Source organism: Citrus sinensis, chromosome 9 (assembly GCF_022201045.2).
Source record: "Citrus sinensis cultivar Valencia sweet orange chromosome 9, DVS_A1.0, whole genome shotgun sequence".
NCBI lineage: Eukaryota > Viridiplantae > Streptophyta > Magnoliopsida > Sapindales > Rutaceae > Citrus > Citrus sinensis.
In genome coordinates this window covers 19,810,038-19,835,004 of record NC_068564.1, presented here as the reverse complement: position 1 = coordinate 19,835,004, position 24,967 = coordinate 19,810,038, and the positions used below count along the sequence as shown (strand labels likewise).

At 32.0% G+C, this 24,967-nt stretch overlaps 1 protein-coding gene and 1 long non-coding RNA gene across 2 annotated transcripts; one reads left to right on the top strand and one right to left on the bottom strand.

The window, feature by feature from the left end:
* Positions 1-19,639: 19,639 nt before the first annotated feature.
* LOC127899916 (uncharacterized) lies at positions 19,640-20,413 on the bottom strand. Its single transcript, XM_052434063.1, has 2 exons — positions 20,291-20,413; positions 19,640-20,164 (listed from the first exon to the last, which is right to left on the bottom strand). The coding sequence occupies exons 1-2, from the start codon at positions 20,411-20,413 to the stop codon at positions 19,640-19,642; spliced, it is 648 nt and encodes a 215-aa protein (XP_052290023.1).
* Positions 20,414-23,157: 2,744 nt separating this feature from the next.
* Positions 23,158-23,923, top strand: LOC127900021 (uncharacterized). The gene is made up of 2 exons (XR_008051971.1): positions 23,158-23,305; positions 23,700-23,923. It is a non-coding gene; the product is annotated as an uncharacterized LOC127900021 (long non-coding RNA).
* The last annotated feature ends 1,044 nt before the right edge of the window (positions 23,924-24,967 follow it).

Sequence of the window (24,967 nt, the reverse complement as noted above, 5' to 3'; positions counted from 1 at the left end):
AGAAATTTCTTTACTTTACTTTAGCTCGTCACGTGACTGTTTGAAGTACTAAAGTGAAACATTGTTATTTTTAAAAGAGGCTATGGCTATGTTGGAGCAGATTTACGGTGAAACACGAATCTCAACCACACACACAAAGTGATAAATAGTGAAAAATTCATTATAACTTTGATCGTATGGTTATGAAGGAGTGCTCCACCTTAGAGCAACTCCAACATAGCTAAATCCTTTAAAAAATAAGGAGCTAATAAGATGTTGACAAAATAGTCACAGGTGTCAGTTTATTGTATTTGTAATTATGTGAATAAACGGTTACGAGTCAATTTACCATCATTGTTTCTGTCAACATATTTGTCTGAATATCAATACTTTTTTTTCCTATTGTTTGTCATGTGCGTGGCTCGCATTTTACCCTTTTACTCTATTAACTTAGAAAAATTGATTCTAAATTTTATAATATACAAAAATATAATATTAAAATGCCTGTGATGTGTGTGTGTTTGTACATATATATATTTAATTTAATATGATTAATTTGAGATATGTTTTATTATTAATCTTTGTAAAAGCAAGATTTATTTTAAATTTTTAATAAATAAAAATATAATATTCAAATAAATACAAAAATATTTTTATTTTTTATTATTTTGAATATTATAAAAAATCTATATATTATTAATATGCCAATCAATTTTTTGTTAATAATAAAATTTATTTTACCCAAATAATTTTTACAAATATATTTATAATAGGTACAAGCGTAATACTATAAGTAAATATAATAATTTTTATTTTGAAGATATTTCAAATATTAAAACACTTATTTTAATATCATAGGTATCTTGGAGAAAGATTTTATTATTAATGGTATATTTTCATTTATTAAAAGACATTAAAGTAAATTTTCTTAGTTATTATATTAAAAGAATATAATGGTTAAAAAGGATTATGCGTGACAATGTGAGCATTTATGAAACCTTAGAGGTCTACTTATTCATTTAGGTATCCTTTTTCCTTCGGTAAACTATCAAAATTTAGCTATAATATTATGAGCAAATAGTACAATATCAATATATTTATGAGAGATTAGATAAAGAATATTATTACCACCCTTTTTGGTTAAAACTTTTTCTAACGGATGTGAAAAAGCTTAATAATAAAGGCAAACAAAGTTTTTTTATTTGCGGCCAGCAACGAGTGCAAAGGAACATATGATCTGGACTGATTTGAGCCATTATGAGTCCTTTTGAATAATATTGTTTTTCTGCGCTTGGGAGGACTTAAACTTACTTTACAACTTCATTGAATGTTCATCAAAAGGAAAATAAATAAATAAATAATCGATCTTGCATAGATTAATTTTCTTTTCTTTTTTTTTCCCCTGATTAGTTGGGAGGATATTTTGGTAATGGTTTTGATGGCTTTCTTAGGAGATTAATTATTTAATTTCCTCTTCAGTTTTATGCTTTTGCAGCTAATTGACGTTCGCTATATAATTAGCAATGAATTAAACTACTTAAAAGAGAAGCATATAGTAGTGTACACATCTTCCTCAGAAATCAGAATAAATAAATTATGGTGGTGTAAAACTTCTACACAATTTCCATCCATCTTTTTCCCAATCGATAATCACAATCGACCATGCAAAGATTGAAAAGAAGGAACTAGCTTGAAGAATCTAGTGAAAAAACTTAGGAACAAAATAACATAATAGTTACAAATATAAGAACTCTACATCCTTATTTATATCAAGAGTTTATAATATTAAATTACAATCTTTGTAATAGAAACACTTTATTAAATGAAGGAGGAATAACTTAAAAGCATCGATCGATCGAGACTGCAGTAATACAACAAAGATTAAAGAGGCGTTCATACAAAGATTCATAAAACTAAACATGGGTTTCCTGGGGGCTCCTGGAAACTTTCAAAAGTTCTTTCCCGGAAACTTTCAAAAGTTCTTTCCATCGCGTCTGACTTTTTTGAGAAATGACGCGAACACAGTACGATTGAGTTCTCGTGTTTTTCCAACATCACTGACCCGCTGAGGATTTTTTGTGTTGGTTCATCAGCCTTCTGCTTAAGAGAACTAGTACTACTCATGATTTGCTCTTATTCAGTATAATGAGTATTTGCTCCTGAGAAAGCTTGCTAGTTCAGTGTTAATGAGGCTAGCTATATATGATACAAAATGACTCAAAAAACTTAACAGAGAAGCAAAACCATATTCATGAACCTCTCATGAATCAGAATCAGAATAAACAAAGGAATTGCCTTCCACCTTTCTCATGACAAAATAATGCCGATAAAGGTAAATTTGAGAATCGAATAATTCAATAATCAATCAAGAATAATTCGATGATCAGAATAATAGCAGATTGACGCGAAAATCAGAAACAAAGTGGCAGCGGCTTTGTGGCGTTCGTGTGGTTGTTCTGGGCGGTGATTGACGTCGATGACGCTGATGTGTGGTCATCGATGTCTGATGAATGTGAGGGTGGGTTTTAATGGATTGTGTTTAGAATAATTTAAATTTGACGCCATATGAAATCAAGTCAGCTCAAACGCTATCCAACAGCAGTGCAGTCAGATTTTATTTCAACACAAAGGTTTGGCATTAGCTTAATTGTTAACAATAATAATAGTTATAATAATAATAATTTTTTCCTCTTTTGTTTTTTATTATTATTTTATCTCTCTTCCTTTGTTCTCTCCTCTTCTTCTTCTCTCTTTTTTTCTTTCTCTCTCCTGTCAATTTCGTTTCTTCTTCTTCTTCATCAACATTAAAATTCAGTTTCATCTTCATCATCGTCATCACAATTACATCATCTTCATCATCATCACCACAGTTACATCATCAATTCATACTTTTCAATGGAAAGAGGGGTATTTTTGGAATATTAAAAAAATAATGGGGATGTCTTCTTCACGAGGGGAAATGGGATTCTGATTCCCAACTCTCTCCTGAAATCAGAAACTCAGTAATCACTTCATATTTTGGATGGAACCATATAAGTTATTCTCATTCTTTTTTTTTTTAAACGAAATTATCCCCATTCTTAATTTCAATTTAACGAATAAATAAATTTTTTATTATGATTCCGCTATTTCCATTCCGATTCCGAAAATGTAAACACGCCATAAAATTAATATTATTCATTTTATCGGGCCCTGACTATTATAAAGCGGAACCTATCACTTGCGTTGGAACTACGGCCTGTAGGTTGAGCGTAGCTTCAAAAATTACCTTAAAGAGGAAAATATCATTACACACAATCTCTCTCTCTATCTCATAATTAAGTTCTTCTCGCGCCCTTTTTTTTGGGGGGGGGGGGGGGGGTGCAAATATCTTGTAGAAAGATGAAAAATTCTTGTCCATTCTTAATTAATTTGGGGTCATATTTCAGTTTAAGTATATGTATAGTCTCTATGTACTGAAAAGTACCTTAAAAATACTTGCTATTAAATATATTACATTCATATTCTTATTCTTTTATTTGCTTTTAATGTAATACTCTTGCAATAATATTTTTGGGTATATTAATTGATATTAAAAAAAGGTTAATTAACAAATTAACCATAAAAGTAAATTTCTTATAAAACATTTTAATTCTTTTAAATTTTTAATCTTTATTCAAATTATCTTAAAAGATAAAAAGAAAAAAAATATTATACGGAATCTCTCTCTCATAATTATGTTCTCCTCTTTCATTTGCTTGGTGCCATTTTTTTTTTTAAGTTGGCAAATCACTTGAATATAAAAATATGAAAAGTTTTTGTGTATCCTTAAGTAATTAGGTCTTTGTTTTTGGAGCTTAGGATTTGATTTATTAAAGGTTTTTTCTGTTTTGAAAATTTTGCATGTTCTTATTAAGCCATGTCTATTTTCAATTTTTTTTCTTGATATAGCATTGCCTTAAAAACTAATAAAATATGTACATATTTTGTGTGTTTTTAGAAGAGAGCGATACTATAAATTGAAAATTGAAAGGGGAAGAAATTGGAGGGCAGTTTTGGAATCATTGGGGTCTTATTGGGGTATCTTGAATAGAGTGGTTTTATGAGGAATTTTTAGGGGTGTCAAAATCTCGAGTCCCCTTATGAACACTCAGGACACATACCTTTCAAATCCATTGGGCATAGACTAGGTTCAAGGCTAACACATAGTCACGTACCCTTTAAAGGGTCAATTGCTCAAAAGTGACTTCTCTGTGAAGCTAAGGATATTTCTTTGGATAATTTATACTTGAAGTTTGTAACTAGAAAGACAGTAACCGCAGAATTTAAAGCACTCTTGATTTAACTGATACTATAAGCATAGTTCTATAATTCTCCAAGAGAAATACAATACTGAATTCAATATGCTACAACTGAGAGCTAAAATACAGAATTTTATCTATTTATAGGTTACAAGCTAGTAGCATGTGTAATATTTATAGTAGAAGTTAGTTACAATAATACAAATACTCTCTTACCTTGATTTTAGTTTCTCTGCTTTTCTCTGTATCCAAATACATCGTTATAAAGCTTCACAAAAATTAATTAAACCATTTAATATTTTATATCCTTCAAATTACATGCACCATGTCCGTTAGTGGTTGGTTCCTTTCTCTCCAACGTTCGAAGTTCTCCGCAATTATTTATAGCAAGGTTGTAATGTCACAATCTTGGATCGAAACAGGACAAAAACACCTTATTAAATGAAAGTCGAACAAATTGAAAGAACATTTGTCAGACGAGGATGTAATAAATATTTTCATTGAAAAGTAAAGATTTTAGAGAGGCATTCATTCAAAGACTCATAAAATTAAAAAGTGAAATTACAAATCTATTTACTTGTAAAACTGAAATTTCGAACTGCTCAAATAACACAGTTTTAGTAAAAGTAAAATAACAATTACAACTCAGAAACTTGTCTCCCGGGGGTGATTGGATGATAAATATTGATCACCACTCTTTTAGTCAAACTTTTTTAATAGATGTGAAAAAGTCTGATTTTTGTTAATTATTAACTCATGCATCATTCAAGTTAGAACTTAAGACCTCAACTTTAATAAATCTGCTATTTACCACTGGAGCGCAGGACCTCTCTTGACTAGGCACGGATCTGATCCGGGCCGATTTGGATTTGTAGTACTGGATCTGATCCGGGCTCATTTGGGTTTTGACCCATTAGCGTTAGCAGGAGCCGTTTGAGTATCCTTTTGCGGATTTTGTTGTGATTGAGGGTAGTTTCGGTAGGATTTATACATCTTTTCCGTCCTCTCTGAGTTTTGCTCAAAGGACCTACGTGAAAGCTCAACGTCCATGTGATTGGTTGTAATTGATGTTTGCTATATATGCTCAAAGGCTTAGCAAAGGATCAAACATATTCACGATGAAACCTCTCAGGAATCACAATGAAGGTCGTTTTCTTCTCTATTTCCGTGAGACTTCTTTTCCACCGAAATTAAAACTCGAAAGAATTCTGATTTGCAATAATGAATGATCAGAATTCAGAAAATTCTTTTTGCAGAAGAGGAATTATTAATTACTACTTAGACTGATTAAAAAAAAAATTGCTTCTTCATTTTGTAAAAATTTCAATTTCTTTTTGATGAAATTCAATGTTGACTAACGACACAAGAAGTAAAAGTTGTCGGCTGTGCTTAATTTAGAATAATAGATCTTCTTGTGTTGATGAACGCAATTCAAATCACCTTTCCCTTTTACGATTGTCATTCGCATCCGATTCCAGCAACACTCTTTTTGCATTCATTCGCTTATTTCTACTGTTTCTTCGGGAAAGAGTTGTTGTTCATGATCATGAAAATTTTTTATTTTGATAAAGGGAAAATTGCACCTATACTCCCTATATTCAATGAAATATATATGGATTTCGTCTTCCTCTCCTTAGTTTTTTTCCCTATCCTGTTCTCTCTTTTTATTCGTTCAATCCAAACTTACTGTAACTTAAGTTTTCAAAAATGATCATAGAGACACCCTTTTACCCTTTTACTCTACTAACTTAGAAAAATTGACTCTAAATTTTATAATATACAAAAATATAATATTAAAATGCATGTGATGTGTGTGTGTATTTAATTTAATATGATTAATTTGAGATAGGTTTTATTATTAATATTTGTAAAAGCAAGATTTATTTTAAATTTTTTAATAAATAAAAATATAATATTCAAATAAATACAAAAATATTTTTATTTTTTATTATTTTGAATATTATAAAAAATCTATGTATTATTAATATGCCAATCAATTTTTTGTTAATAATAAAATTTATTTTACCCAAATAGTTTTTACAAATATATTTATAATAGGTACAAGCGTAATACTATAAGTAAATATAATAATTTTTATTTTGAAGATATTTCAAATATTAAAACACTTATTTTAATATCATAGGTATCTTAGAGAGATTTTATTATTAATGATATATTTTCATTTATTAAAAGACATTAAAGTAAATTTTCTTAGTTATTATATTAAAAGAATATAATGGTTAAAAAGGATTATGCGTGACGATGTGAGCATTTATGAAACCTTCGAGGTCTACTTATTTATTTAAGCAAAGCATGAGGGCTTAGGTATCCTTTTTCCTTCAGTAAACTATAAAAAATTTAGCTATAATATTATGAGCAAATAGTACAATATCAATATATTTATGGGAGATTAGATCAAGAATATTATTACCACCCTTTTTGGTTAAAACGTTTTCTAACGGATGTGAAAAGCCTTAATAATAAAGGCAAACAAAGTTTTTTATTTGCGGCCAGCAACCAGTGCAAAGGAACATATGATCTGGATTGATTTGAGCCATTATGAGTCCTTTTGAATAATATTGTTTTGCTGCGCTTGGGAGGACTTAAACTTACTTTACAACTTCATTGAATGTTCATCAAAAGGAAAAAAAAATCGATCTTGCATAGATTAATTTTCTTTTCTTCTTTTTTTCCCTGATTAGCTGGGAGGATATTTTGGTCATCGTTTTGATGGCTTTCTTAGGAGATTAATTAGTTAATTTCCTCTCCAGTTTTATGCTTTTGCAGCTAATTGACGTTCGCTATATAATTAGCAATAAATTAAACTACTTAAAAGAGAAGCATATAGTAGTGTACATATCTTCCTCAGAAATCAGAATAAATAAATTATGGTGGTGTAAAACTTCTACACAATTTCCATCCATCTTTTTCCCAATCAATAATCACAATCGACCATGCAAAGATTGAAAAGAAGGAACTGGCTTGAAGAATCTAGTGAAAAAACTTGGGACAAAATAACATAATAGTTACAAATATAAGAATTCTTCATCGTTATTTATATAAAGAGTTTATAATATTAAATTACAATCTTTATAATATAAACACACTATTAAATGAAGGAGGAATAACTTAAAAGCATCGATCGATCGAGACTGCAGTAATACAACAACGATTAAAGAGGCGTTCATACAAAGATTCATAAAAATAAACATGGGTTTCCTGGGGCCTCCTGGAAACTTTCAAAAGTTCTTTCCATCTGGTCTGACTTTTTGGAGAAAGGGCGCGAACACGGTGCAATTATTGGGTTCTCGTGTTTTTCCAAATCCACTGACTGAATGAGGATTTTTTGTGTTGGTTCATCAGCCTTCTGCTTAAGAGAGGGCTCTTTTTGACGACTAATGCTACTCATGATTTGCTCTTATTCAGTATAATAAGTATTTGCTGCTGAGAAAGCTTGCTAGCTCAGTGTAAATGAGGCTAACTATATATGCTGCAAAATGACTCAAAAACTTAACAGAGAAGCGAAACCATATTAATGAATCCTCTCATAATCAGAATCAGAATAAACAAAGAAATTGCCTTCCATCTTTCTCATATCAAAATAATGCCGATAAAGGTAAATTTGCGAATCGAATAATTCAATAATCAATCAACAATAATTCGATGATCAGAATAACAACAGACTGATGCGTGTTAAGTCTATTATTTATAGAGTTGGCATCTTATGGCAAATCTAATTAAATTGGAAATTTAATAATTGCATATCTTTTAATAGGTATTAATTTATTAATTCCCTAATTTAGTGAGACTCAAATTTATTAGAAATATTTGTTTCCTAATTTAATTAGATATTTAATTTAAAAAGTCAATTAACGATGAGATTCTATAATTGGGGCATGAGATCTATTTAGAGCAAGAAGTTGATTCAAATAGGAAGTTCATTAAATGCTCTAGATATTTCTTGGGAGATAAGCAAGACAAGAAGATAAGATTTATTCCTATTCAGATTCATGGGAATTATAAGAGGAAAGAAACTCTTATTTGAAAAGAATCAAAGTCTTTTAAGACTTGCTATTTTGTCGAAACCTTAGTCCAAAATAAGGAGAGGTATTTCACAATTGATGTATGCACAACACAAAGCATTAAGCAGACAAGCAAAACTAGGCCTCATCCCTAGTGAATTCGGATTTGGCGCATAATGTTGTGTTGATTTATTTATTTATCTTCTTTTCATCTCTGTAGAGAGTTTATGTGGATCTTGGATCACTAGACGTTGAAGAATTGAAGAATTGTTATTGATCACTTTGCAAAGTGCCTTGAGGATTGTGGATCAAGAGGGGTAGCAATTATTCAAGAGAAGCAGATTCAGTCTAAGGATGAGCAAACTGTATAGTGATAAACTGTGAGTGAGATTTTTAGGTTTGATAAATTCATAAGTTGTAACATCTCAACTCAGTGAATTGCTTTTCATCTGGGTGTGGCCTCGTAGATGTAGGGTTAATTAATCCAAACCACATAAAAATCTCCGTATCATTTATTTTCTGCATTTTATTGTGTTTTTTCAAAATTAATATTTTTTATGTGGATAAACAGTAACGATGAACAATAACGGTGAACAATATTTTCAAAAATTAATTAAGTTGTTAATTTTTTATTTTTAATTACCTACATCTATTTGCGATAGATCTAAATTAATTTCAATTGGTATTAGAGCAGGACACTAACTATTTAGTGAAATTCTTGGAACTTAGATCTATTTTGTAGGTATGAGTTTGCAAATAGAGGGAGACTCTTTGGGCCGTCCACTTGTACTAGATGAGACGAATTATGCTTATTGGAAACATAAGATGGAAATTTATCTGACAGCTATTGATGAAAGAGTTTAGCAATGCGTACTCACATGACAAACCTATCAAAATTGATAAAGATAGTGTAGAATCTCCCAACCCAGTCAGGGAATGGACTAATGATGAACTTGATGCATTTGGATATAATACAAGAGTGAAATATAAGTGTGCAACCCAAGAGGGGGGTGAATTGAAAATTTAAAAATTAACCTAGCAAATCCACACAACAAGCAATTTAATAAAAATTGAAAGCAATAAGTTTAATAAAGGCACAATAATTAAAAAGTAAGGGAGAAGAGAAACAAACACACAAATTTTTACGTGGTTCGGCAATCCCCGCCTACGTCCACGCCTCCAAGCAATCCAAACTTGAGGATTTCACTATCCAAGTCTTTCCGAGGCTTCAACCGATTACAATTGAGTTGGAGGTGTCAATAAACCTTTACAACAAAGAGATTATCTCCCAATCTCTTCACTCAAGTGTCTCACACACTCAAACTCTTACAAATGAAATGAAGAAATGAAAGTTACAATCAAACTCACTCAATGAGTAGATATTTAAAGATGAAGAATAATGAATGATTCAATGTTTTGTGTTTTGCAAGTTGAAGGCTCAAGATATCACGTGTGCTTTTTGTTTTTGCTTGTTGGAGAGCTTCAAAATGAGTTGGATTTGAGTTCTTATAGTTTGAGCTCGAAAACTAGACGTTACTCACATTCTGGGCTATCCGATTTGTCGTTTATGGAATCCGGTAAGCTGGATTTTTGTTACCGTTAAGGCAAAATTTTGAATTTTGCCTAACCGGCTTGCCGGATTCGGAATCCGGTAAGCCGTTTGCATTCTGGATGCATTCTGCCCCGTATCCAGTTTTCTGATTTTTGCATTCGGTAAGCCGGATGCTACAATAAGCTGCTACAGTAACGGTTTTTGTAACCGATTTTCCTAAATTTTTAATTTGACCCCAAAACTTTATAAAACTGTAGTATGACCCAAAACGGTATAAAGGTTTGCAAATAGGTCCAATTTCATAATTTTAAATAATGCTTTGTCAATCCCAAAACTTTCTGAAATTATGATTTCGCCCAAACTTTGTAAAATTATATAATGGCCTAAAAATATTTAAATAGTTTCAAATAGGTCCAAATCCGAAATTTAAAAACTCTATCAAAGATTTTAACAATGCTTTCTTTTTAGTCCAAAATGCTTTAATTCCATAACATCATTTTCTTATTATAAAAGCATAATTCATAAATCTTTGCTTAATAAATACATGTGGTTTGTTATCATCAAAATCAATATTTATAGCCATATAGGCTAACAAAGAGGACTTAATGCCATTGTTAATGGAGTTGATGTGTTTCAACACCAACTAATTCTACATGCAAGACATCTAAAACTACTTAGGATATACTCCAAAGTACTTTTAAAGGCGACACTACGGCAAAACGTTCTAAACTTCAGAAACTTCCATTTGATTTTAAAAACCTGAAAATGCATGAACATTACCATACATGAATTTAATTCAAGAATCCTTACTATGGTTAATGATTTTTTTGCTCTTGAAAAACCTATTTCTAAGGAAGAAATTTGTAGAAAAATCTTAAGATATGTCCATCCATATCATCCTAAAATTTTGGCCATTGAAGAATATGCTGATATGTCTGCTATGACTAGAGGTTCACTTATAGGAAAATTGATGGTCTATGAGACTAACTACTTGAATTTGAATCACAAGAAAGAAAAAGGTATTGCTTTTCAGTTTGAAACGGAGGCTTCCGTCACCAAATCAAGTGAGGATGATGATCCATATTTATACGTGGATAATTCACTTGCACTTATTGTAAAGAATTTCAAGAAGATGTTGAAAAAGAAGAATATTAACAAATAAAAGAAGACTTCTACATCAGTGCTTCCTACGGCTCAAAAATGTTCTTCTAACTCTAATTCTAAATTTTTTGATTTTAACAAACTTGAGGGTATTCGATGCAGAGAATGTGGAGGCATATGACACATACAAGCACAATGTGCTAACACTCTTATGAAAAAGAAAGCAATGCAATCCACTTTGAGTGATGATGATTTTAATGATAGCATTGATGAAGAAGACCTCATTGGAGAACTTGTTGTCCATAATGATGGCAGTAAATAGGAATCAAACATCAGAGATGCATCCACATCTGAAGCCTTGTACTTGGCTTCTTGCTAGGAAGACATTGATTTCCGTCTTGACACAATTGTGCAACATTTTAATAAGAATAATGATTCAGATAGCGACGTTAGTGACATTAATATAAATGATAAGAAAGCTTTTCATGAAAGCTACAAGATGATGTTCGTTAAATGGGAAGAAGTCTACAATGAGAATGTGACCCTGATGAGTCAAGTATCCAATCTTTTGGATGATAAGGCAAAACTTGAAAGTGAGGTAATTCATTACAAGTCTTTACTTGCTGACAAAGATAATCAACTACTTGCAGTGACCACAAAATTAAAGAACACTAAAAAGTCACTCAAAATGATGAATTTTAGAACTCAAAAGTTAGATCATATTTTGTTAATTGGCAAGTATAGCTCAGATCATCATGGTCTTGGATATCAAGATGGTAAAGACTTAAATTCTGAAGGTATGTTTGTTAAAGCTTCTCAAGTTACAGCTTCTCTACCAATAATTAAAGTTCCATATTTTTAAAAAGGTAAAACTATTGCACATTCTTCACCAATTCTTCAAGGTAAGAATAATATGTTTATTCCCACTTGTCATTTTTGTCATATGAAAGGACATATATGAAAAAGGCTATGTTCTTTAATTATTCTCATGGAAAACTTAGGATGACACCTAGACCTGAGTTTGAGACAAGTGAAAATAAACTTAGAACTACTTGGATGAGGAAGACTGATTATAAAGCTTACGTTTTCTTTATTTCCTTGAGAACTTGCACTATTGATTTTTAGTACTTCGATATTGGTTATTCTGGACACGATAAGTGATAGAAGTATCTTGATCAATTATCAAAAATTTGATCAAGAAAATGTAACTTTTGTGGATAGTTTGAAAAGTTGAGTGCTTGGAAAAAGAACTTTGAATATGGAAGGTTTTCCAAAACTTGACAATGTTTTGCATGTGGAGGATCGCAAAGCAAATTTACTCAGTATTAGTCAAATGTGATCAAAACTTGTTTGTTAACTTTGACAAAAACAAATGTCACGTTCTTGATGTTGATGGAAATTACATTTTAGAAGGACATTGTTCATCTTATCATTGTTATAAATTGACTAGCTCAATTATTTGTCATAAGACCATTCTTGATGACACAGAATTATGGCATCGAAAGTTGGGTCACTTGAACTATAGATTACTGACTAGAATTGTGAAAATAGGTGTTGTAAAAAGAGTTCTAATGCTTAATAAGAAACAATTTGGAATATGGTTCATGTCATTCTAGAAAACAACAAAGAGCGTCGCATAAAGCCATTCGGGATAGAGCAACATAAAAGGTGCTACAATTACTTCATATGGACCTTATGGGACCAATGCAAGTTGAACATTTGGTTGAAGAAAGGTATGCATTTGTGTGTAGATGATTTCTATAGGTATACATGGGTTGACTTTATTAAAGAAAAATCAGATACATTTGATGTGTTCAGAAAACTATGTGAAAAGGTTAAAAATGAACAAAATTGCAATAATATTAGAATTAGAAGTAATCATGGAAGAGAAGTTTAAAACTGTTGTTTTGAAGATGTAATTTACGTAGACTTTCACATGAGTTTTCCTCACCCATTACTTTAGAACAAAATGGTGTTGTTGAAAAGAAAAATATGACCTTGCAGGAAATGACACGAATGATGTTAAACTCAAAGAAACTTTCAAAGAGATTATGGGCTGAAGCACTTAACATTGCTTACTACACCATTAATCGTGTTTATCTTCGTCCAAGTATTAAGAAAACTCATTGTGAGTTATGGAAAGATAAAAAACCTGATCTAGATTACTTTCATATTTTTGGGAGTATGTGCTTTATATTGAATGATTGCGAACATCTTAGTAAATATGATTCAAAAAGTGATGAAGGTGTTTTTCTTGGTTACTCTAATAATATGAGAACTCAAAATATTGTTGAATCTGCAAATGTGGTTATTAATAATTATCAAGATTTTGCAGATTACTTAATTGAGGAAGAGATAATCAATCTTTTAGAAACACCAAATGTTGTTCCAACTACTCCTGAAGTTCGAGTTATTGAGGAAGGTCAATCTAGTGAACCTTCTTTAAAAGAAAAAGAACATGTTGAAGAAGACGCCTCTAAGGAAACACCAAAGAATGTGAAGGAGAAAGTTTCAAAACTCCAGGCAACCATTGACCTACATGACCCAATTAGAAAGGAACTATCATCAAGAGTTAAGAAAAGTCACCCATTTGATCTTATTCTAGGTAATCTTGATGAACAAATGGTCACAAGGAAAAGGTATGCAAATCTAGTAAGATTTACTTGTTTTGTATCTTTAACTAAACCTAAGAATGTGAAGAAAGCTTTAGTTGATGAATTTTGGGTCAAAGCTATGCAAGAAGAATTAGAACAATTTGAGCGAACTGATGTATGGATGCTAGTACCTATACCAAGTCACACAAATGTTATAGAAACCAAATGGATTTTTAATAACAAAATTGATGAATTTGGTAACATAGTGAGATATAAAGTTAGATTGGTTGCACAACGCTACACGCAAATTGAAGGTGTTGACTTTGATGAAACCTTTGTACCTATTGCTAGACTCGAATATGTTCGTTTTCTTTATGCAATTGCTTGTTTAATAGGCTTTAAATTATTTCAAATGGATGTTAAGAGTGCCTTTTTGAATGATATCTTAAATGAAGAAACCTATGCTGAACAAATGGAGAATGAAATTTTTGTTAATCAAAGTAAGTATGCCAAGAGTTTAGTTAAGAGGTTTGGCTTACATTCTGCAAAACACTTGAGAACCCCTATGAGTACTAATACCAAGTTGACTATTGATGATAATGATTCTAGTGTTGATCCTAGTCTTTATAGCAGCATGATTGGTAGCTTACTTTATTTGGCTGCAAGTAGACCTGATATATGTTTCAGTGTTGGTGTATGTGCTAGGTACCAAGCAAATCCAAAGGAATTATACTTAACTGGTGTCAAACGAATCATTCGTTTTGTCAGTGGAACAGTTAAGTATGGTATTTGGTACACTAATGACACCAATTCAATTCTTGTAGGATATAGTGATACAGATTAGGCTGGAAATACTGATGATAGAAAAAGCACTACTGGAAGATGTTTTTATCTTGGAAATAACTTAGTGTCATGGCATAGTAAGAAACAAAATTCAATTTTTCTTTCCACGGTTGAAGCTGAATATATTGCAACTAGAAGTTGTTGCACCTAATTACTTTAGATGAAATAAATGCTTGCAAATTATGGTATGGTTCAGGATACTTTGACTGTGTTTTGTGATAACACAAGTGTTCTCAATATTTCTAAAAATCTTGTTTAACTTGCATATATTTTCACAAAAGTTTTAGACTCCAAACAATTTGAAACTTTAAGGAAAACTTTAGGTGTGTGTTCCATGTAAGTCAAAATGTTTATTTCTCATTTAGTTTTAAATCATGCATTTGTGCATTTAGATATAGGACTTACATTTATAATTTTAAGTTTAAATCATTGTTTTTGTGTTTTTTTTTTAAATGACAAGCAATTTTTCATGTTTCTAAAGATTTGAAAGTTTGAAAAAGTTTTAATTAGAGTCATTTAACCTTTCTTCAAAAGCACAAGAATGACAATTTAGTATTTACTTTGACTCAAGATTTTGAGATTAACATGGTCTTCGTTGAGAATATTTAACTTGAGTTATGACTGTTTGCCTTAATTCTTATCTTGTCACAAGACCTCAAATATATACAGACACTATGGTAAAAAATAAATACCTATAACTCTTAAGAGTGAGGCTATCCTTGAGTAATCTGAGTCTGTGTATCACAAATATGACAGAGGACGAACTACCATGAGAAGAATGCTACTTTAAAGGGTAGAATGAAAGCTCTTGACCGTAGTTTTTTTAATTTAAAAAAAGGGGGCTTTGCTATTATTATAACAAAAAAAAGAAGTCTGTTAATTGAAATGGTCAAAAATTAGAAATCAAAATGATAAGATTAGTTTGACCAACTCTATATTTTATATTTAAGACTTTGACTGTGAAAATTGATGAATTTTTTGGAAAAAAAGATTTAGATTGAGTTGTTTGCGCACACACACAACCCCAAGCTTAAATTTTTCTAATCTTTACTTATTTGAGGAAATTAGAGTCTTGATTTCATGAATTAATGCTTGTTGTGAAAAATTCCCAGACATTGTTTTTCTTCTTCTTGTTCAATTTCATTATTAATGCATTCTTTAAAAATAAAATAAAAATTTCATGATGCATGTGCATTCTCATGTTCTTACATGATGATATATTTTTAGATCTTAAGAGTCATATATTTTTTAAGTAAAACCCAAAATTTTATTTTCTAAGTGCGTTGATAAGCTTTTACCAGTCACAACCGAGCATGTTGCATTCTTTTGAGCATAACTTTGTCTACAGAACTCCAAATTCAGTTATGTAAAATCCTGTGAAAATCTGATTCAATAAGCGTTTCAATGGTATGTAGATAGAATTCTGGTTATATTTTATTCGTTCTTAGTTGAATTTTGAAGTTCTCTACTCTGCACTATGTGTCTGTTTCGTAAAATATCATGCATGGGATTTTGTTTTTGGTATTTTCCTTTATGTTTCTGGCTTGTTTGAGTTGGTTTATGTTTATTTATTAATCTGGAATGAAATCTATGATGGTTGGTTCATTAAATTGGAATAAAATCTTCTTTATTAATTATTTCCTTATGGGAGGTGGAATTTCAAACCTTCCTTGAACAAGGCAAGTTCTTCTATATAAGGCAGCCCCTAGATCCTTGTTTTGGATTCAAATTTGTGGCTTCCTTCTTCTTTCTTTCGGTTGGTCCAGAATTGTTTATTCTTGTTGTTTAATTTTTCTTTTTTTTTTAATCTTCCTTTTCCATGTCTCCCACTCTTTCTAAGCTTAACAGAGGTAAGAGCTCTCATGTTCAACCTAATTCCAAGTGTTGTCACACTCTTATACTCTACCTTTATTCTAGTTGTGGACTACCTCATGAGATTTATATGCTTGAGGATGATAAGGATTTTGGTCCCAAATTTGGACTAATACCTCTGTTGTGCAAATTTTATTGAACTCGTAAGTGCACGAATCTATTGTAGAATAGATTAATGGTGACGAGTGTCGATTCCACGAGGAGGTGAATTTTAATTCTGTGTAAAATTAATTTTGTATGAGGGTGGTAGGATTTGTGGTGAAAGTGACTTAGATTATCCTAAAATTGGAATTGAAATGACGAGAATAAATTGAAGAGAAATCTATTGAAATGACGTACTTGGGTATCTGGATCCGTATCAACATGCACCATGGGCTGAATATTCCTTATTAGTGCCAATTAAATCATGAGGGGGGTTTCTATACCTCATGAACAACGCTCTAATCAATATGGTGCTAAAGGCTTATCGTGCCAAATAATAATAACCTTGTACTAGGGAGCCGGTGAAACCAGTGCGGTATCTAGACAAGATTATTATTATTTGTCAACGAAAAGTCAAATCATCCATAAAAATTAGAGGGGAAAAGAAAATAAATTTACCAAATAAAGCCCATGACACATGTTGAGACTTCACCTTCAACCCAAGCTTGAAAGAAAATTAGCTACTCATAATTGAACTAGGGACAAAAAAGGAGGGAGACCCTCTTTTTATAGATACATTGAGTAAATCATGGCCATCAGATTAAAAATAGTTTGGACGCTCAGGATTGCGCCACGTTATCAGTCAATAGTACGCGGTTTGACCACGCGTTTTGAACAGTAACACGGTTTGACCCGGCTTGAACAGTAACGCAATTTGTTTGAAAATAATCATGTGTATATGCATGTACCGTACGCGTAATTTTTGGTCCACTAATGTGCTGCCACGTCACCATCAACTGTACATAAGAATTTCAGTCCAACAGAATCCTGACACCTCATCAGTCAATGCCACATCATCGGTCAATGCCACGTCATCGATCCGTCTATGTGAACAGTAACATAGACACTACCGTACATGTGAACAGTGGCATTTTTCCTTTTATGCTCCTCCTGAGGTTTTCGACCATCTTGAGTTCAAAAGTGATGTCTGTTTTGCCGTCTGATCTCTCATTCATTGTAAAATGATCATGATGCCCCTAAAATACATAAAATACTTAATTAAAATAAAACACACATAATTAAATTACAAGAAGCTTAAATACATAAAAGTAAGCATTGTTAGTAAGACTTGAAATGTAAAATGACGATTTTCTTTTTTATAATTATACATTTTCTAACACTCAACCACTACATTCCAATGCTGTTGATAGTCCATTAGGGCCTGGAGTCTTTGACGGAAGCATTTGAAATATGATAGATTTGATTTCCTCTGGTGAAAACTCCTTATCTAACTCGAAATTCATCTCAGCTGTAACTTTATGCTCAAGAGATTGAAAAGCCAGTTCCACATTCTGCTGGGAAGGAGTACAAGATGTAAATAAGGTCGTAAAATAATTGGAGAACTCATTTTCTATGTCTAATATGTCTTCCCGCCACTGATTATTAGTGTCCAAGAGGCCATCGATAGTATTTCTTCTCTTCATGCTGGAAGCTTTGGCATGAAAATATCTAGTGTTGCGATCCCTTTCCTTAAGCCAAAGGGCTTTAGAGCGTTGCCTCCAGTATATTTCCTCATCCCTTAGGAAATCATCAATTTGCGTTTCCACAATTCAAATTCCATGATAATTCTGGTAAGGATCCGATTTTAAGCAAGTGAGCTTGGTGGTCAAAGCTTGCAATATACGCTTTCTATCCCTGAATTTCTTCTGACTCCACTCTTGTAGTTTGGCTCGCACAACATTGGCATTCTGTAGAAATATAGAGGCTGAATTACAATGGCCTTCACTATGGCTAGAAAGTCATTCGCACTGCACTATTTCGCGGCATTCATCATAATTATTCCAATAGTCTTCGAAAACAAACCTTCTTCCCCAATGACGTCTTTTTGTAGAGAGAGATGTGTTGCACTTCCAAAACTCTACTAGAATTGGAGAGTGATCAGAGCCTCAATGATCAATGTTTAGCATTGATATTGCTATGTAAGTGTCCCGCCAAGAAGATAAGCCCACAAATCTATCAAGCCGTTCTTATACTAACCCATTTTCTCTTCTATTATCCCATGTGTAAGGGTATCATGTGTAGCCCAAATCTGAGAGATCACACTCCCTAAGAGTTTCTTTGAACTCCCACATTGTGTCTGTGTACTGAATTGGACCACCTTTTTTTGTTCATATGCAAGATTTGATTAAACTCCCTGCCACATATCTAGGGAGCTAAGGAGAGTTGGGCTAATCGACGTAACAGGGTCCATGTATGTCTCTTTTCTACCTGCTCAGGATGGCCACATATGCCTGTGAACCGTAATAATTCATCCCCATTAGTAATAACAGTATCTATGTTATACTTGGAATATGAAAGGATCTTCATATCATTATCTTCATTCCATAAAAAGAGCCAAACCACCTCCGAACCCATTCCTAGTTACTGAGAAAAGGTAAGAGAAGTGAAGTTTATATTTTAGGACGTCTGAATGCTTCACTGTCAGCCTAGTCTCGCTTAAAAATACTACATGAGGCTCATATTTGCGGAGAACTTCCTTAAGTGCTCGGACCGTTCGGGGGTTCCCCAGTCCCCGAACGTTCCAACATATGATCTTCATTGTTCTCGACGAGGATGAAGGCCAGCACCCGCCATTTCCTGCTTAACTGAAGAGGGCTTAAATAACGAGTATGGGGAATGAACAATAAGAGTATTACTAGGCTCCTGCTCAATGCCGGTAGAAATATGATCTCTGGTTAATCGCTTCAGCTCGGGTTCCAAATCCACTGAATTGTCACTGACCCTTTGCCGTTTAAATTTGGAATTTGGACCGGATGAAGAGGTTGCCGTGAACCTAAAGTTTCGAGCCATACGCTTCCACCTTCTTGCTGGGCTTGTCTCTTTAGATGGCTTAGTACTAGGCTCTTTAGTGAGGTGTTATGGGCTGGATTGAGAAGCCTGTGATGTATTTTCATTTTGCTTCTCTAGTTGTAGCCTTGTAGGCTTGTTTGGTGAGAGCTCCACTGTTGGGTGTGTAGATAAGAATTCGTGAGATGCATCTCAAGAATGTTCAGAGAGTGATGATGTTGTAATTAATGCGGCTGGATCTGCGGCTTGATTTTTCTATCGCGTGTCCATATCTCTAAAGTATTCTGCTAGCAGCACAGATGTTTTCTGATCTTCACAATTAGTTGCTGCTGACGTCATCCCTTCTACACTATTCGGTGAAGCGGTCGCCGTTATGCTCGTGTTCTGCACTGTAGCAGATGGCTTTTCCTACCTCCGGGCATCTCTTGGCTTCACTGATGAGTTAGGTAACTTAAGCAAATGGCTATACTTGAGATCTTGACCAGCTGGTGATCCACTAGTAGGAGGGATAGGACATTCTCGATAGAGATGTCTTATGTAGCTACACCTGAAGCAGAAATCAGGCAAGCGTTCATAGAATATTACAAACTGCGTAACTTCATTACATCCTCCTAATTTAGCTCTAATTCCTCGCTTCAGCGGTTTAGTTGCATCCATCAATATTCTAACTCGTATACAATTACCAAGGCATGTCCCAGTTGACCCTATGTCCACTTCTAAAACTTCCCCAATCCTCTTACCCAAAATTTCTCCGGTCTCTACGGTCATACAAACTATTGGAATGTTGTGAATTTGCACCCAAAAAGGGGCTATGCTAAAATTCAACTTTGAGAGCTCTCCTGTCCCCTGAGGTTCTGTTAAGATTAAGAGAGCTCTGTCAAAAAGCCACGGCCCATCAGTTAAGACTCGTTTCCTTTCTGCTGGTGATTGAAACTGAAAAATAAAAGTATTGTTGCCAAGACTTTCCGTTTTCACCCCATGAATGTTACGCCAAATTTGCTGAATGGTTGTTTTGAAACCTTCACAGCGAATGGACTTGTTGGTTCAAACTTTCCTTACCAGGCACTGTTTTAGTTTCTGTACTCCCGCATCTTTTGCACGCCTCTCAATAGTAATCACCTCACCGTCCTCATCACAAAGGGAGAGTGCTTCACAGAACCGAGTTAATTCATCAGAATCCATCTGAATGAAGTGAGTAATCAGAGAGCACTAAGCTGGAGAGACGAGGTTGAAAAGTGTGGATGGAAAAAAAGAAGAACGAAAAGCACTCTTGTTGAGTGATCAAAACACACCAGTAGTGTGAAGAAGCTCTTCGAATAAGAGATTAGTCCTACCGTATATTTAAATCTCTTGTTTTTTAACAGATGTATGGAAATCTAAGGGAGACAGCTATGTCTCGATTTAAAGTTTGAAAACAGATTAATGAAAGTCCCAAGGTTGAGCATTGATGATGACATTAACTTAACCTTTCTTGAGAAATCTCAAAGTCCATGAGCGTGGACCAGGGACGGCTTTAGAGATTTTAGGGTGTTAGACGAATTTTTTTTTTGTGGGTCTTTTTTTATTTTGTAATAGTAATACTCAAAGAAATAAAAAAAATTTAAAATTCATTGTATTTTTTGTTCTTGAATTTTAATAATAATAAAAAAGATCCTAAAAGTTTCCAAAAGCAAACCTAAAAAAATACGTAAGAATATAGTTTTTACACTTTTGTTAGAACTATTACAAAAACAAACAAACAAATGAGCATAAACAATTTTTTTTTAAATAAAATATTTAAAATGGTAACACATAGAATATTGAGATGATGAATTGATTATTATCTATAATATAGACTTTGTATTTCAAGAAACTATTTTTTTAAAATAAATTAATGAATGTGATAATTTTCTTTCTTTTAACAGAAAGAAGTAAAAATAAAATTATTTACTAGTTTTCAGATTATAAGATTTTTAATAAAAAATAAAATTAAAAGTAAAAAATTTTAATGTTAAATAATCAATTCTGTTAAGGAAACTAAAAAGGTAAAGAATGTATTTTTTTTTCCTTGGAAAGACTCACAATGAATGAATTAATAATTAAAAAATATTTTTAATTATATCAATTTATGAATAACGTTATCAAATATTGATTTTCTATTAAAAAATCTTAGTTGTGGGATACTTATTAATTATAAAGATATTTAATAGATTTTTCTACAATACGTGATTTAAAAAATCTTTATTAATTAGAAAATTATAAAGAAAATACTAAAATAAATAAGTCCTTTTCAAAATACTCAACCTTAGGTTATTGCTTTGTTCTTCTACATTTAAAGCCACCTGTAGTGCTTGGGAATCAAGTGAATAATTAGAAGTATTATTATTTTAATCTTATTGTTGATATTATTAACCATCTCTTATTTGATTAATTATTCTTGTTATTGCTCTCTAATTTCTTAATGAATTTTTATGACTAGCTTTATTGGCCCTGGCGCCCGACATCGACTCTTCCACCGCATACGAGACACCGTAGCTTTCACACATTTTACCGATCTTATCCTTAATCTCCTGTTTTCAGACAGATGTCTAGAAGTGCAAGGGAGACACGCATGTCTTGATTTTTTTATCATTAATTAAACCTTGCTTGAGTAATCTCAAAGTCCATGAGGGCGTACTCGGGAATCAAGGGAATAATTAGAAGTGTTATTTTTGAGTAATAATAGATATGTTAAATTTTATTTTAAAAGATATATTATTTATTAAATTATTAATAATTAATTATAAAATTTATTTTAATTAATTATATTATTCTTATTAATCAATTGATGAAAATTATATCATTTGAGATAATTTTTCTGTAATAAAAATTTTGAAATATATAGCAATCCTCATTATTTTTTATTTTATTGTTGCTATTATTGATTATTTCTTATTTGATTAATTGTTGTTAATATTGCTCCCCAATTTCTTTATGAATGAAAAAATCAGTGTGATGTGTGAATGACTTGCTTAATTGGCATTGGCACCCGACATGGAATCCTTCCACCACATGTGAGACACCATAGCTTTCACACATCTTACCTACCTTATCCTTAATCTCTTGTTTCTGAACAGATGTCTAGAAGTCTGAGAGAGACAGCTGGGTCTCGATTTAAAGTTTGAAAACGGATTAATGAAAATTCCAAGGTTGAATATTGAGAAATCTCAAAGTCCATGAGCGTGGTACTAGGGAAGCAGGTGAATAATAAGAAGTATTGTCTTTGTTTTTTTTTTTAATTTATTGTTGTTATTATTGATTGTTTCTCATTTGATTATTAGATTTTTTGTTATGTTATCATTAGTGTTAATTTTATTTCTTATAACTATTAATATTAGCACTCCTAATGATGGCCAACGGGCCGCGTCAACTCTCAAATTGAGGTCTAATGGGGCCCACTGGCCAGCACAACATGGCCCTCTCACTTGGTGGGTTGTGCTGTGCCGGTCCACATAAGCCCACACGTGCTGTGCTCAAGTGGTGTCGTGTACCATACACTTAAAAAGTTCCACCAACATTTTTTTCCCAAGCCCACATGTTTGGCGTGATTTTTCAAGTCCGCGTATCTAGCATGTTTTTTTAGGCCCATCAACTAAGGGTGACAATATGGGTCAGGATTTGTTTATTTGATTCGATTCGATGCGAATTAAATGGGTTTGAGTTTGAAAAAATTGATTCATTTAATAAATTGGTGAATTTAATTCGATTCGCTAATTAAACGAATCGAATACAGGAATAAAGATTTTGATTCGTTTATTCGTTTAGAATTCATTTAATAAACGAGTCATAAACAAATCGAATACAGATCAATTCTTTTATATTAGTTTATTATTCGTTTAATTAAATTATTTTTGTATCCCTAAATTTATTTGAAAACTTTTTAAAATTTAGAGGTTAATATTGTAACTTTAAGCTAAAGCAAAGTCAAAGCAATTAAAGCAGCCGGCCCTAATCTTAATTCTTACATTTCACATCTCTTTACCTTCATCTCTTAGCAATTCAGGGTTGATTTCACAGTTTATCAACGTCACTCAACCAGCAGCAGTCACCACCAAAGTAAGCTCCACTTCTTTTTCTCTTTTTTATTATTTTTGCATCCAAGTGCTAGCTTTTTCATTTCGAAAGATATGTTATAAACTATGTATGCTTTTAGCTTTTTCCATCAAGACGAATTCAAAGAGTCCATTAGTGCTAGGCTGTTATTTTTTTATTTTTTGCTCATATTCTTCAATTATGTCATTGTTAAAAATTTAAAAAAATAAATTTATATATATAAAAAATATTAGTGCAAGCTTTTTTATTTCTTGCTAATACTCTTCAATTATATCACTGTTAAAAAATTAAAAATTAATTAATTAATTTTAATATATATATGATCTTTTATTCTTCAATTAATTTGAATTATTTCGTTTATATATGTTAATAACATTTTATTTACTTTTTGGTGTAGGAATTTTTGTTTTCAAGGTGAAAAAGACAAATGAAGAGAATTAAAGAAATTACCTTACTTTATAATTTGAATTTGAATTATTGTTATTTGTATTATTAGGGATTTATAATTTGGTATTTGGATGACTGCATAATATGGTTTGAGTTATTTGTATTTTGTTCTGGGATGCTAAATTTGTGATTTTTTTATATTTTATTTTACTTAATTTTGTTTATTAATTATATTTTTCTAAATGAATTGTAACGAATCCTGATTCGATTCGATTCTTTTATCAATTCTCTTAAACGAATTAAACGAATCGAACCGAATATTCGTTTAATAAACGAATCGAATCCGAATCATGAAATTTCAATTGGTTTAATAAACGAATTGAATCCGGATCCATAGAATTTTAACCCAATTCGTTTACGATTCAATTCGAATTCGATTCGTTTATTCGTTTTGCCACCCCTACCATCAACCCATGCACTTATACTAATAATAATAATAAGAAGAAGAAGATCTTAAAAGCCCAACACGGCTGCTAAAATTGATGATTTTTCTTTTTCTTCTTAAAAAGTAAATGGGATTAAATTGATGTTTTCACCTTTTTAGATAGTGGATTAAAGACGATCTGTAAGTAAGAGACAAGTTGAAATTTTATCCGTTCTTAAAATTTATTTAGCGTTAAAAATGTCAGTAATTTGGAGAGTTAAGTGCATAATAAAGTAAAAAAATAAACGAAAATATATTAAAATTTGAAGTTGAGGATCTAAGACTTAAAATTACACAGCACAGATATAGCATCGAGAACCTTATATGGCTTGGTCTTTTCTCAAGTATAAATTTAAACGGGAGCCTATGTAAAATTCCTAGCTAGAGCAAATCATGTAGACATCAAATTCAAAGTTCTTTTATGATTAATTATTTAATGCTTCGTTGAACCTACTTTAAATATAAATCAAGGGGTCTAGATTACGTCAGTGAATTATCCTTTGGTGATTCACATCCTTGTATTGCACTATTCTCGATTGTTCTTGCCCCAAACCTTCTAGAGGCTCTCGTATCAACCTCATTTGCTGCAAATTTTCAATTTTGGCTTCCCCGTCAAAACCACTTCATCTGGGCATTCTGTCGAACACCTACGGACATACATTTATCAAACACGTTATTGTGACCTTTACTAAAGTTCTATATGATACAATAACATTGGCAACCCCAAATCTCAAATCGACATTTATAATTTTCTATCATTATTATTGAAAAAGAGCCTGTCATTTATTTAAATA